The sequence below is a fragment of the Python bivittatus genome, unplaced genomic scaffold, assembly GCF_059951505.1.
Source record: "Python bivittatus isolate LINGU-HERP-01145 unplaced genomic scaffold, Pbiv_v1 ctg000370_np1212, whole genome shotgun sequence".
Taxonomy (NCBI): domain Eukaryota; kingdom Metazoa; phylum Chordata; class Lepidosauria; order Squamata; family Pythonidae; genus Python; species Python bivittatus.
Window position 1 is genome coordinate 2,709,373 of NW_028277062.1, and position 14,429 is coordinate 2,723,801.

At 52.7% G+C, this 14,429-nt stretch overlaps 1 protein-coding gene across 2 annotated transcripts; it reads left to right on the plus strand.

The window, feature by feature from the left end:
• The first annotated feature begins 830 nt into the window (after window positions 1–830).
• EIF5A (eukaryotic translation initiation factor 5A) lies at window positions 831–13,067 on the plus strand. Of its 2 annotated transcripts, none has more exons than XM_088142178.1 (6): window positions 831–983; window positions 5,623–5,812; window positions 9,767–9,871; window positions 11,304–11,435; window positions 11,662–11,734; window positions 11,851–13,067. In XM_088142178.1, the coding sequence occupies exons 2-5, from the start codon at window positions 5,648–5,650 to the stop codon at window positions 11,722–11,724; spliced, it is 465 nt and encodes a 154-aa protein (XP_087998304.1). In that variant the 5' UTR covers window positions 831–983; window positions 5,623–5,647; the 3' UTR covers window positions 11,725–11,734; window positions 11,851–13,067. The 2 variants fall into 2 exon arrangements, with proteins under 2 accessions (XP_087998304.1, XP_087998305.1); XM_088142179.1 differs by lacking the exon at window positions 831–983 and adding an exon at window positions 5,359–5,510.
• The last annotated feature ends 1,362 nt before the right edge of the window (window positions 13,068–14,429 follow it).

Genomic DNA, 14,429 nt, shown 5'->3' on the forward strand with positions numbered 1-14,429 from the left:
CGGCAGCGGGGCTGGGCTCCCAAATCCCTTTCAGCGGCTTCCTCGGAGCGCAGCCGGGGACCGCCTCGGCCCTGGACGGCGGACCCCACAGGCTCCCGCCCCTTTCGGCTGGGAAGCATGGGACTCGGAGGCCGAGCCATCCACAGACACCGAATCGAGGAAGGGGTGGTTAAAGCTGCAGTGGACGGGGCGTCACGGAGCCCTGGCCGTTCAGAAAGAAGGCTTTTTCTTCATTCCGAAGCCCCAATTTTTCGCTTCGGGAGCGGCCCGACCTCGCGCGGATTTGAACGGTGACAAGCACCGTTGCCATGGAAACCATGGCGGCCGCGGCCCGGGCAAGATGGCCGCCGAAGGCCGCGTGGTAGGAAAAAGGCTTTGGGCGTGCCGCTCTGGGCCGCTCATACGCACACTCGGTGGTACGAGTGTTTGGCCCGCGAGCACAGGCACGCATGCGTCCTCGTGGGGTTCGAGGGCTGGGTGGAGAACGTTCACTGAGGCTGCGGAGGCCCCTAAAATCGAGGCGTGCGGGACCGCAGGAGCATGCGTCGTCGGATGCAAATGGCCGCGGGGGGAGGGAAGAAGGCCGTTCTATGCGCCTGCGCGCTACCTCAACGCAACCCCCGGGCGATGAAGTAGGACGTTTCCTAGTTGGGATTTTTTTATCACTGGGCATGCGCACTGAGGACGCCTGGCCAGAGCGTCCCCCGGTGGGCATGCGCGTTCGCGTCGCCCCGCCCTTCGGCGCCCGCCGCGCACGCTCGGAACCGGCTTGGCCCCGTCCCGAGCTGGAGCGCAGGCGCAGCGTGGCGTCTGCCGAAGAGGCACCTCCTCCTTCCTCTCGCTTTGGGCTGGGCTTCGTCGCCAGTGCGCGTGCGGCGACGGGGCGGAGGGGGAGAGAGCGCGAGAGGAGGCGATAAGTGCGCGTGCGCACTGCGGGCTGGGTTGCAGCAGGCAGCGGCGGCGGCGGTTGAGCTCGCGGGCGGGTGAGTGAGGGAGCGCGGGAGGGAGTGCGAGGGCGGCCGCGCGCGCGTGCGTCGGGCGGCTGGCTGGTCGGCCAGCCGGCCGGCGAAGCGCCCCGGGGGCCGGGCCGCGTGGCGCCCGCCTCGGACCAGGGCCGCCGGCGAGGCAGGCGCAGCGCCGGCCGTGGCCGCCGCCTCTCGCGTGGTGCGGAGCGAGGAGAGGCCTGCGCTGGGCGGCCGCCCCCTCTCGGCTGAGTCACGGGGCGGGGAGGCGGCGCCGGTCCCGGGCGGCGCTTGGGGGCCCCGCCGCCGGCGCTCCCTTCCGCCGCCCCCGAGGACCCCTGCCCTGGGGCTTCCGGGGAGGGGGCGGGCCTCGGCGGCCGGGCGAAAGTTGGCGGAGTCCCTCCGCCGCCTCCACGTGGGCCGGATGGCCGGGCCGCGCCGCGGGCGACGGGCAGCGTGTCCTGCGGGCCGGGAGGGGCTCCCCGGGGCTCTCGGGCACTTCTCGGCCGCCGGGCCGGCTTCCTGGCTGGAGGGGCTTCGGTGGGGCGGGGGCGCGGCTGAGGGGACGGCGTTGGCCCGCGCGGGGCTGCGGGGCTCGGAGCGCTGCTGGCGGGGCCTCGCGGTCCCCTCTGTCGCGCCCCCGCGGTGGGGCAGGCGCAGGGGGAGAGGGAGCGGGCGCCCGGCTTCGGGGCGGATTCTCGGCGGCGCCGGGAGGGCGAGAGGCAGCCCGGGCCGGGGGAGCGGCGCCCGGCTCGCGGGGCGGCCCAGGGGGGCGCGTCCTGAGCTGAACCCGGGAGGAGCGCGGGGTGGGCCGCCCCGCAGGCGGGGGCCTCCCCTCAAGCGCGGCTCGGTCGCTGCCCGGGCGCGGGGGGAGAGGCGGTTGCACGCCTGGCCGGGGCAGAGGGAAGGGAGTGGCCGAGCCATGAATGGAAGCGGGTCCCCAGGCCCGGGGTAGACGGCGCTTTTTTAGGGAAAGCGGCGCGGGGAGTCGGGAAGCGTGGCTCGGGGGCGGGGGCACGCGGGCAGCGGCCGTGGTCGGGCGGCAAGCAGGCCCTCCGGTGCCCGAGCACGTTTGGAGGGAGCGCGTCTTAGGCTGAGTTCTCATGACATATGCAACCTTGCTGCATTTGCACAACGCGCTACGGTGAGCGAGATTTAACCTTGACTAGATTTTTTTTGTGGCTTGGCTTGTGCAAACCTGGCACTGCTCGGTTATCTTGTGGCTGAGAATATTACGGGAACCCAAAAATAGGTTAATTCAGAAGCCCAGTTAAGACGGTTGTGTGACCTCAGTCTTCCAGGGGGAGAAGCACATGGTTTCCCTTTAAAGGGAAGGTGTAGGTGAAAGCCTGCGCCCCCCCCCCCCCCCCCCGATTTAAGGGTGATGGGAGGACAGCAGGAAACATAAGAAAGCAGAATTTTGGCTTTGCGTTTCAGGCAACTTTTTACACAGTAGGAGTAAGCTGTTGGGTGGGGTAACTTTTTCGTGTAGAAATGCAGAGGTGGATGCTAGAACTTTGAATGGCTTTTAGACGGTTAGTGAGGGAGGCGAAAAAGGCTCCTTAAAGAACAAAGGTGCAACTCCTGTTTCTTACCTTCTCCTGCATGCTGGGAGCAGTCTTTTCAGAGTTGCTGCTACGGCAGTTTAAATGTTGGGAAGAGCAGGTGGAAGCAGCCTTCCTCCTCCTGGGTGGCATTGCCATTCGATGCGGTTTGTTCAGCGTGCCTACTTGGTGGAGTTCTCCTTATTAACAGCCGCACAGTCTTAGTTACCTAGACAGGGCTTTCTGGAGGGCGAGGGGTGCGTGTAAGTATGCTGGAAGAGGTGCCGTGGCCGGAATCATTTTTGCTCCCCTGCAAAGAGCAGGACGAGGTAGCTCAGTTTGGGGGGTTTCCGTCTCTGGCAGCCATGTTAGTGGCTCCCGGTGGACAGCGATCGCCTTCCTAGGAGTTCTTCTTCTTCTTCTTTCCCCCTGGATAGACGACCTCTGGGCCGGTTTGGGAGGGCTGCCTGGGGTCCTTTGCGCAACAGAGACCTCGGCCGGGAGGGATTCAGACCTGGGCTGGTGCTTGAATGACTGGCTGTGGCTGTGGCTGTGGCTGTGGCTGTGGCTGTGGGAGGCCCCTCCGGAGCAGACTTTAGGATTAGGGTAGAGTCTGCTCGGATGCTGAAGCGTGCGAGGCTCGAGGAACACATGCAGAGGAGCCTCTCAGCATGCCAAGAGCGTGTGGGGAGGTGAAGCAGCCGGGTGGCGCGTCCTGCTCTGAGATAAAAAGAGGGGTCTCTTCCTCCCCATGTTGCTGCTCCCTTCCCCCCCCTCCGAGCTGGTCATGTGGTGGAGCCTGGCTCTCCGCAGTGGCAGCTTAGCTGAATCATGCTTGGTGTTGGCAGGGACGAGGGAGTCTCCCTCCAAACATGTGGCACGGAGGGCTGCCGCTTGCTCACAAAGTGGGTTAAAACTTCCTGCCTGTTCTGTGGCTCCCTCCTTTCCCGCTGCTCCCCGGCTGCAGACAAAATCGGAAGCACGTGGTGGCAGGGCTCCAGGGCGCTCGGCTCGCTCGGCGGCGATATGGCCGCCGCCACGGCCTCCGGAGGAGCTGTCAGTCTCCGGGAGCTATTACGGTTGCCAGTTGTCCTACTCAATTATCGGAGCCTCGGGCAGGTTAGAGTAGCTTTGGGGGGATATGGGGCAGCAGCGGGAGCAGCCACGAGCTGAAACTCAACTGAGCCCAGTTGATCTCCGGGGAGGGGAAGGAGGCTCTCCGGGCTCCTCCCGACTTGGCGTGGCAGGTGGGGGCTGTGTAGGAGCCAGCAGCTGTGACTACAGCCACCTCATGTCTTCTCCGCTTTGTCTTAACGCTAGGGTGAGCCTACAGCACCTCCTCAGGAACTGAATCTAGTTTTTCCAGCTCTGATGTGAGCTGGGGAGGGTTCGGGTTGACTTGGAGCCCTGAGCCTCTTTTGTCCATCACCCTGCAGCCCCTTGAGAAGCATTCCCAGGGGGCCAGCTGCTCTGGGTAAATCTGCATTTGGGGAGAGTTGGCCAAAGAACAGCGGCGTATCATGTAAATTCCTTTCCAGAAGGGTAGGTGCTGAGCAGGTCTTGTTTTTGATTAGACCTGAAGGTGATAGGATTGTGTTGGGGTGCTGATGGGGGTTTCTGAACTCTACTTTCAGTGTATACTTAGACCTTTAAGCCTTAGGGGAGGTTGTTTGCTTGATGAAGCAATTATCCTATTTACATGTCCAGAACATGGATTTTCTTTTGTAAATCAGCAAGCAGGCTCCTTGGGGCATAGAGTCCCATTCTTTGCTAGAACTAGATGGGGAGTTTTTTAAAAATGTAGGCTGAAAGGAAAAATGGACTTTTTCTCAAATCAAGTATGTTTATTCCCCCTCCCCTCCCCTCCCCTCCCCCCAAAGCAGAATTGCTGTGCAACTCCAGATTTTAAATCACACGTTTGAAATATGTTTTGAAAGGATATTTTGCTATTGACCACATTACTGAAATTGCTTCTTTGGATTCATCAGCACCTTGAGATGTATAGATCCAGCACTTCAAAGCTGTTAACATTACCAGCTTCAGGTGTGGAGCAGTTGATCCCAAAGTAGAGCGTGGGGAATCCATGAAGCAGAAGGTGTGGTTGAAGTATCAGGCTAGATATTTGCTAAATCTTGGGCTAATGTCTGCACAGAAAGCAACCTTACAGGCTTATTGCTAAGTTACAGAGGGCTGCAGGCCAGGGGAGGCCTTCTGAGGGGTGGTGCCTGTCCTGGGAGATGGCCTGGAGGAACCACTGTGAGATACTTAAGTCTGTATTGCAGGCAAAAATTGTCAGCAGTGCTGGCAAAGATTTTCAGGAGCAGACATTCGTTTTTAGGTGCCAGTTTTGCACGACTGAAAAGATGTCAAATTAGTTTAGCTGTTGCCTTGGCAGCTTCCTTTCAATGGGTAAAAATTACAGGCAGTGCTGTATGGTGTGTGAGTTTTCCCTAGACTCAGATTTTGGGGCTGTGTTGCCTCCACCTCCATAGTGCTCATTCTGAAGCACGTTGGATGTGTGCCTCTACTTAACGCAACGTGCGCTGTTGTAGTCCCCCTCCCCCAAATAGCCAAGCATCTGGTTAAGAATAAGCTGAGTGGGCCGGATTGCCCTAGAAAGTAGCATGAGCTTGTGTGCTCTTGGTCCCAAAGAGCTGTAAACAAAATATGACTGACCTAAGGAGTAAATTGGCTGGCATGGTAAAATCTCGCGAACGTGTTTCTCGCAGCACTTAAATTTGGAGAATTCATTGCTGTGGAATTTTTTTGCGACCCTTGGCACGAAGCACTCTTAAAAGGTTTTGCACGGTGTTCATCTTAATACATCATCATATATTTAACCTCTTCTCTTGCAGCTTTTGCAGCTTTGGGAACAGTGCGTGTGCTTGTGGTATACCAACCAGAGGGTATGGAAACTTCATGTCCACGGGTGTAACACTCATAGTATTTTAAAGGAAGAGGGTGCTCTGTCCTATGTTGCCGCCTCCATATTTCTCCTGGCAGGGTTTGTTTTATTCTACTTGGTACAGAAGGGTGTTGCAGCAGGACTAGTTCAGGAGGCCTGCCAGGGAGACGTGAGCCTGTCTGTCCTGAGACTCTTGTTTCTTCTTCCCCAGCGGTTTCCACAACACCTGATCCACCATGGCTGATGACCTAGACTTTGAGACCGGCGACGCCGGGGCCTCCGCCACCTTCCCCATGCAGTGCTCCGCCCTCCGCAAGAACGGCTTTGTGGTGCTCAAGGGGCGTCCCTGCAAGATTGTGGAGATGTCCACTTCCAAGACGGGCAAGCACGGCCATGCCAAAGTAAGTGGGTGTAATCTGTGACAGGAGGCTGCTTCCCTTTTGGGCCCACTTTGGGGAACTCCTAGTTGTGTGTGTGTTTGCGTGCTCAGACAGGAAGCAAATGGCATTCTTCTCTTACTGGGTACCAGCATGTTTCTGCCTTGTGTGTGTGCGCGCACCCTTGTGCGGCTGGCAGATGTGGCTTGCCCTTGAACATCTCAGCAAGCTAAATGAGTTGTCTGGGAAGGTGTAAAGATGAGGACCATGGATGGGGATCATGGGCCCATGGTGTCTCCCCTGGGCGGAGGAGGAGAATGAATGTTTCAGTGAACAGGGAGTCAAAGGACTGCTTGGCGGAGGTGATTCCCCTCTGGTTTTCCTCTCTGCCGTCCTGACTCTTTCATCTCACAGCCGTGAGATGGTAGAAGGCACAGTGTCTGGCTGCCACCAAGGACGTCTACTCCTTTTTCCCCAACCCGCACAGGCCTTTTCGACTGGAACTGCCCCTCCTTTCTGATTCAAGCCTTCCTTTGCTTATGGAGCCGTACCCTGCATAGACAGACTCGGAGTAATCCCACAGTTAGCAAAAAGAGGCAACATTCTCAAAGGGAAACAAAGCATTAATGAGAGTAGTTAATCCTTCCCCCAATCTTTAATTTCCATGAAATTCTGAAGATGTAACGATCCAGACAAGGAGTACTGGTTTAAGGTATAAGATCCCCACATGGCACCATGAGACCTTTGTATGTTGAAGAGAAGAAATAAAGAAAACTCTGGTGCAGGAGTTGGGAGAAATTAGAATGGAGCGATTAAAAGCTGCAGCAGGTGCCTTCTGCCCCGCAACCTTCACCTACCTCTTTATAATAAATCCTCCTGGCCCTGGTGATCCATGAGCTAGTATTTTGCAGATTGGATGACCTGTAATATGTTCTTTGTGGGCTATCCTTGGAAACTGGAGTCCTTGGAGTTCAGCTGAGAGAACTCCGGCTGTTTATATGTATCTAGGTAGAACGTCGCTGCACGTGCCTTTGCTCCAGCTTTCATCCCATTGGCTCTGCAGCGCATCCGTCTTGCTCCCATGCCAGCCTGCCCGTACCTAGTTCGCCTGAAAAGGCTGCTCTCCTTGTTCCTCCTATAGGGCCTCTTCCGTGGAATGATTTCTGGGGGAGGGCTGCTGCAGAACACCGTAAACGCTTCTGGTAGTGTTATTCCTGGAGACTTCCTTCCAAAGGCAGGGGAGGGAGGAAGGAGTTTAAACATTTTCTTGAGCCTCTTGCTTTTGGGAGGCCCTCGAGCACATCCTGAACCAAGAGTGCGCCTTTGGGGACCAGAGGCTGGAATTAAACTTCCTTCACTTGTGAAGAATTCTCTTGGAAGCTGGTAGCTCTATCCCTGGACCTGGAAGTGTTGCCTGGCCAAAGGATGGTCCAGAGTAGATGCTGAATCCACATCTCAGTCTGGCAAGTTAAGGGAGGGGCGAGGCAGTGGTGGGGCTCCCTGTGTTCCAGGGCAAATCCACCCAAATTTAGCTTTAAGTGGATTAATGGTTTCCCAGAATATGCCAGGTTGTGTTAATACAACAGCTGCATTGGTGTAACAAAACTGTTATGTAATAGCATTTACAACTGGGAAAAAAAATTCAAAAAGTGGTCTCTGTTCCGGGGCTCATTTTTAAGACTATTTTAAAAAATGTTTACTGCTGTAATTACAAAATAAATGTTAATGTAAATAAAATGAAACAAATTATAAAAATGAACTACCAAAAGGGAAAAAAAAAGCTAAGATAAGTACAGTACATATATAACAATAATTGCATTTATGTAAGAATTGCTACAGTTCATTTTTTAAACAACTGACCACACGGAGTCTTCCTGTCTGGTCTTTTCTTTATGCTCAAAAAGGCCCCTGTTCAAAGGGTGAGAATTAACACAATTCATCAAGTCAACCTTTGGTATCTGGAATACAAGGGTCTTTCCAGTAGCATATTATGATCTCTTTTGGCAACAGTCCAGATTTGGTAAAACCAAAGTTCTTTGTAAACAGACAAATTCTAAATTTTTGCAATGTAATTTAGCAACATTGACATCCTTTAATTTTAACTTTATGCAAAGAATCTGGTTTGCCGTAATAAGAATATTCCACGCGTAAGGAACTATCAAGGGGCATGACCAAAGATGTTACATTTTTTTTATATCTTCAACATAAGGAGGTGCAAATAACCAACATTTAAAAAAAAAACCATTGAAGTGTTCAACAGACACACAGACACAGAGTTTTAAAATTGACAATAAAAACTGTGTAGTTGGTTTAGCCACTAAAAAGATTTCACTGATATTCAGAATCAGAAGGGTTTCCATGCATCTGGTCCAAACAGAGATTTTAACTGAATGCATTGCCATTCATTTCTTTTTGGCAAATTACATTCTTTGGGCAATGTTTCACAACTTTTTAAAGTATCAGTGACCAGCCGTTTAAGAGTAACTCCCATTTTCAGTCCACACTTACCAAAGGCACATTTTACCCATAATTTTTAAATAAGGATTATTCTGACAATCAGTTACTCATGAGAACAGAAATCAAATTTTAATTAGTTACCTAATAGCATCCAAATATGTCTGACCACCTTCAGTGCTGGAAATATAAAAAGCTTTCTGCTGCACTTGGAACAAAGCCAGGATTTCTAAAGGGCTAATTAACAGCTCCAGTTGGGTCCATTATAGTACATAATCAATATTGCTTTCATTCCAACACAAAAATCTCCAGTGCTGAAAATCAGGAAAATTAAAAGCCCTATATTTTTTTTATGTAAGCCATTTCTTTGAAAGGAGGAGCCTTAGAGTTTGAGCCTCCCACTAGAATGCAGTCTTTAACATATCAATTGCTTTAAAAATTCTAAGTGGAATTCACCTAGACTTTCCTCTTAAAATGTCTCTTCCGTCCCTGTGACTTGTTATTAGCTGAAAGGTCCTTTCCACCTTATCCTGCTGGACATACAGACTGTACAAGCACATAGTTTGGGTGTCTGGTCCACGCACTGAAATTCCTTCTGCTGTTGATGACTGGGTTCATCTGTTTCTGTGGACTGGGTATTTTGGGGTTTGGATAAAGCCAAAGTCTTCAACCTTTTTTGGAGTTGTGAATGGACTTGGAGTGTGTTGCGAATGCCATCACAAAACTCTGCCAGGAGCACGAGGAATCTCTTTACAAAGAGACAAGCAATCTGCCCCAAACCTTGACTACGCACAGAGGCAAGGCCTAAGCCTTAAAATGGCAGTCGGCTTATTTGAATTCCGTTCTCTCTTGTTCAAACCACGCCACCTCCCCTGGACCTACGAGGCCTATGTGGCCAGTGGGGGTTTCTCTCCATCTCAGGATCTGCGCGTGCCCATTCTGCAAGTGTCTCAAGGACCACTGGGGTGGGGGTATTGCTCCCTTCTTTTGGGGGGAAGGCTGCAGCAGCTTTGAAGGGAAGTGCTGGCCTTTCGGAGCACCCAGTAGTTACTCTGAGAGAATAACGCCTAGCCGCTTTGAAACGTTCTTGTCTCTTGCATACGTATTTCAGTTAAACAAAAACATGGAAACTGCAGGTTTTTCCTTAAGGCTACAAACGTGAGTCTTAAGGGCAGTTAAAAGAAAGCATCAGGTGGCTGCTAGTATTTTTTTTAACAAGTTCACAGCCTAAGGAGAAGCAGGCGGGGTGGGAAGTAGCCTGGAGAGCGAGCTAGTCCCACGGGAGGAAGATGAGATGGCACTAGAGCAGTCTTTCTCAGCCTCACCAACTTTTAAGATATATGGACCAACTCCTGGAATCCCTGGAGTACTGGGAGTTGGGATCCACGCATCTCAAAGTTGGTGTGGTTGAGAAAGACTGCCATAGAGCGCAGGGTGACTGGAAGGCAGCGCTGACAGGAGGCTCTTGTAAGGGATTGTGCTGAAGCCTTCTCCCTCCCTCTCTCCCCACCTCCGAAATCTTAGGTGCATCTTGTTGGCATAGACATCTTCACTGGGAAAAAATATGAAGATATCTGTCCCTCAACTCACAACATGGACGTGCCCAACATCAAGAGAAATGACTTCCAGGTAGGCGCCCGAGGACAGAGTCGGGGCTTGCAAGCAGCAAATGGTTTGTTGTTAGTTTTCAGGCCATAGCACCCCTCCTCAGGCATGTGGCTTCTCCCTGGGCAGGAGAGCTTCCCTTGGCTGCGTCTGTCGTCCATTGTGGGGAGGGCAGTGATTGGTCAGCCAGTCCAGGCCTCCTTTTGAACCTGTCACCCCTTCAAGGCAGACCAGACTAGGAAACCAAAGTCATGCGTGGTAATGCTACTTTTATGACAGGGTTATAGCAACAGACTCTTGCAAATCTGAATGCGCCTCCCCCCTCCCTCCCTCTATCTTCATGAGAACTGGGGAGGGTCTCATCTGAGACGCTTTCTCAGGTTGCCATTCTAGCCTGGACTCAGGTTTCTTTTACCTGACTGTCATCTCAGGAGCAGCTCTTCCTCCTGGCCCTCAAGGTTCTTCCTCCTGCCCATTACAGAGCCCTTCCCTTTGTCTGCAGTGGCTCTAAGCTGCCCCAGTGGGGCTTCTTACTGCCCCAGAGCAGTAAGGGGGCTACATGATTAGGGGGTTATTTCCAGGCTCCTGTTATTTATTTATGTAAAGGTTTATATGGCTGCCCATCTTAAAGCACAATGCTGGGTGGCTCACAACAACAATAAAACCACAACAACAATTAAACCATAAAAATTATTGCCATGAATTTTACTCTAATCACTTGATGTTATTTTATTTATTGGTTTATTTTTGAAGTGTATAAAGCTACCCAACTCTATAACAACTATGGGTGGGGTACAATATAGCTGTCGCACAGTACAATTAAAATAACAGTGCCCACCCCAGTGGCAGAAGAAAAGGAACCGTTAGAAGGCAATCAGATATGCTGCCTCATCTAACCGAAGGCCTGGGGAAAGAACCAGGTTTTCAGAGCTCTTTTGAACGTGGCCAGGGTGAGGGCCCGCTCTGTCTTGTGGGAGAGGGTTCCAGAGGGCAGCGGAGAAGGCCTGCTTTCTAGCCCCAGCAGGTGGCACTGCTTCATGCCAGCTCTGCCTGATTGTATCAGCCAGGTAGATGCCACGGAAGACAGATTGTCCTTTAGATCATCAACCTTGGCAACTTTAAGATGGGTGGACTTCAACCCCCAGACCTCTGGCTGGCTGGGGAATTCTGGGAGTTGAAGTCCACCCATCTTAAAGTTGTCATGGTTAAGAAACACTGCCTTAGATAACCAAAGCACTTTTTTCCTCTCCTTTGGGATGGAGGCTGACAAACATGATTGGTCTGAGTCCTGCTGGGGCCCTTTTGCTATTGCTGCTTGAAATGGGTGCCACCCTAGCCCAGGAGAGGAGCAGAGCACTTCTGAAAGCTCCTTTCGGGAGTCCTGGCTTGCATGAGGCCCTCCAGGGCTGGCCAGCGCGGTGTTCACTGTCATCTCTCCCTTCCCCTTGTGTTGCAGCTTATTGGGATCCAGGATGGCTACCTTTCTCTGCTCCAGGACAGCGGGGATGTCCGGGAGGATCTGCGTCTCCCTGAGGGAGAACTGGGCAAGGAGATTGAACAGAAATACGACAGTGGAGAAGAAATCCTGGTGAGGCCTGGCAGTTCGGGTTTCCTTGGCCCTGTGGTCTTGAAAGGCCGGCGGAGCGGGGGGGCGAGGGCAGATCCAGCGCCCAGGGGGTGGGGATCAGCGCTCTCGGGGCTGGGGCTTGGGAGGCCTTGCTTTGGGGCGGGGGGTGGTTTGGGGAAGGCATTTGGCCCCGGGCTTTTCCTGCCTGAGGAACGTCACCTGGGGACTCTGCTGGTTCTCTCCTCAGATCACCGTTCTGTCTGCAATGACTGAGGAAGCTGCTGTTGCTATCAAGGCCATGGCTAAATAAGGAACCACAGGTTAGTCCAGGGCGGCCTGGAGAAGCGGGCGGGGTGGGGGGAGAGGGGCCGGTTGCCTTCGGGGTTCTGTTTCCCGGGGGGCTCTTTAACCCCCGCCGTCTCCCCCTTTCCTGCAGGCAGCAGCCGCTCCAACTTGTTATGAACCAGAGAGGATCGCAACCCGCAGACTGTCAGATTTGGCTCCAAACCACCCAAATCTTTTTTTTTTCTCTTTCCCTCCCTTTGAAACAAAAACAGAATCCTCCCGCTCCTCCCTTTTGAATTAAACAAAAGAAAACCAATGTTTTATTTTGTGGTCTTTTTAAAGAAAAAAGCAAAAGCTGGATGCTGATGTAATCCTTCATTATTATTTTTCTTGTTTGGTCCCTCCCTCGCCCCTCCCCTCCCCTCCCCTCCCCTCCCTCTCTTGGGTGCTAGTAACACTACAGCTGTTTTCTGGCAAGAGAAGTTGAGAATTTGCACTTAAAGGAAAATATTTAAACTGCTAGAAGGAGGGGGAAACATTGCAAAAGACTTCTGTTTAACTTTTTTTTAGTTTTCATTCTTCTTTCAAGAGATGGCAGCGTTGGGGGGAGCTGCCCCTTTCCAGGAAACCACCAGCCGAGCAAAATGCTCTTGTGGCCTGAGAGGCCGCGCGCGTCACCCTGTCCAAGGTGTTCGTTCTTGTGAGCGTTTCTGTTGAGGGTTGGTGAGGGGGGCTGCTTCCCCCCCGCTCTCCTGGGTGGTTGCGGCAGTTTGGTCACTTCTCTTGTGCTGGGAGGTTACCCGTTAAGCGCATTTCTTTTGGGGATCCCCGCTCTGGCTGCTGAGCTTGCTTAAACCCACTTCTTAATCCTTTCTGGAGCCCACAGAAGCCTCCCTTTGTCTGGAACGGTGGGGGGAGGAAGATCCCTGCCGGGCCCGGGATGGGGCAACAGCCTCTCCAGAGTGGGAGCAGGGTTGCTCTGGTCCCTGTCAATCATGTTTGATTTCCCTTCCCCTCCCCTCCCCTCCCCTCCCCTCCCCTCCCCTCCCCTCCCTTCCCCGCCTGACCCCCACCCCACCCCACCCCCGTGCTGTAGCTGCCTCTGAGCCCCTCATTCTTGGGAGTTAGCATCTCCAGCACCTTTTCCTCCCCAAGCCCTTCATGCTGGGTAACTGTCCCCACCCAAGAGCTGTTTAAGGTAGGGATCTTTGGGGGTAACCAACTAGCACCCCAACTGTCTCCTTGGTTCATATTTACTCTCCTCTGCTGTTCACAGGTCAAGCTGTGGCCTCCTCCCTTCCCCTCCCTCTCCCCTGTTAATCCAACCCATTTGTTAATCAACCTCAATAAAAACAAGTTTAATATGAACGCCTGGCTCCCGCTGTGTCATTGCAATGCCTTCCGCATACCCTGTTTGTTCAAAGGGGGCAGAAAGGGAGGAAGCCTTGCCCTGCACAGAGAAGGGGTCTGCTTAGAAATCCAAGGGGATAAATGCGGCAGCCTTGGATTAGAGCGTCTTGGTTAAAATAAGCAGAGCAACCAGAAAAGCCAGTTGGTTGGTGGGGCTATTCCTGCCTGCCCAGCCAAGAGGGCGTTGGGGATGGTGCCTTCCATCAGCCTGTCGCGCCTCTTTCGGAGAGGGATGGCTGCCGGCTTCGGCCAGCAACGCTATCCTTCGTGGAAGAGGGTCAGCTTGGCGTGGGAGCAGGGAAGAGTTAACCAAAGAAGAGGAAGCAGCAGGAATGTTGCTGGAAAGCAACTGGCGTGATGGGAGTCCTGGACTTTAAGAGACTGAGAGGTAGGCCAGTCAAATGCCTATCAGATTTCCAAAAAGTGGATTCTCATAGTTACGCCAAGTCGAGTCAAGTCAAACCAAATGGGAAGCTGCTGTGAAAAAGGAGATAGTAAAGGTACAATTACAAACCGTTTCATGAAGGAAAAATAGGGCAGCACGAAAAAATGGCTGCACCCACAGAAAGTTCTGAGATGGAAAGAGGCACGAGTTGGTCTAGCTAGCCTGGGTCTCTGGGGTAGCATCAGGAAACATGCTCAGAATGAAGCCAGCACTTTAGATAAGGTGAAAATTAAAACCGGTATACCAGCTGCTTAGTGAAGACAGCAACACGTGAACGAGTAAAGAAAAGGCTGAGTTACTCGGCTCCTGTGTGTTTTGCCAGGCAATTATGAAGAGCAGAAATGAAACTTATGCTTCCGAGGAGCACCTCTCTCCAGGGCTATTTGCACCAATTGCATCTGACAATATGGGAGAACTTGCTAATGATCTGGCTGAATGTTGAGAAGTCCAGAAGAACAAGTGAAGTGACAGGTGACCACAGGAAGACTGATGTCTCTATTTGGAAAGAAGGATAGGAGGAACGGCAGGCAGATTGACATCAAAACCCAAGAAGAACAATCTCCAAGCTGTTTGAAAACAGTGCTGCAATTGCTAGAAGTCAGCCTGGCCAAGAACAAGCCTCACTCACCAGGCTGAAACAGCTGTCTTGACTAGAAGCTTGCTTAGTAAAGTGTGGGAATGCTGTAGTTGTAATATATCTTGGTTTTAGTGAAGCATTAAAAAAAAAAAAAGCATTCCAATTGGCAATGTAACCAGGTGTGAGCTGGGTGTCATGAGTAGATAACACAGGTGGCTCAAAAACTTTGAAACCAATAATTTCTCATCAAAGTGGGGCAAGGTACAAATGGGTGCCACAACATTTTGGAGAGAATGGG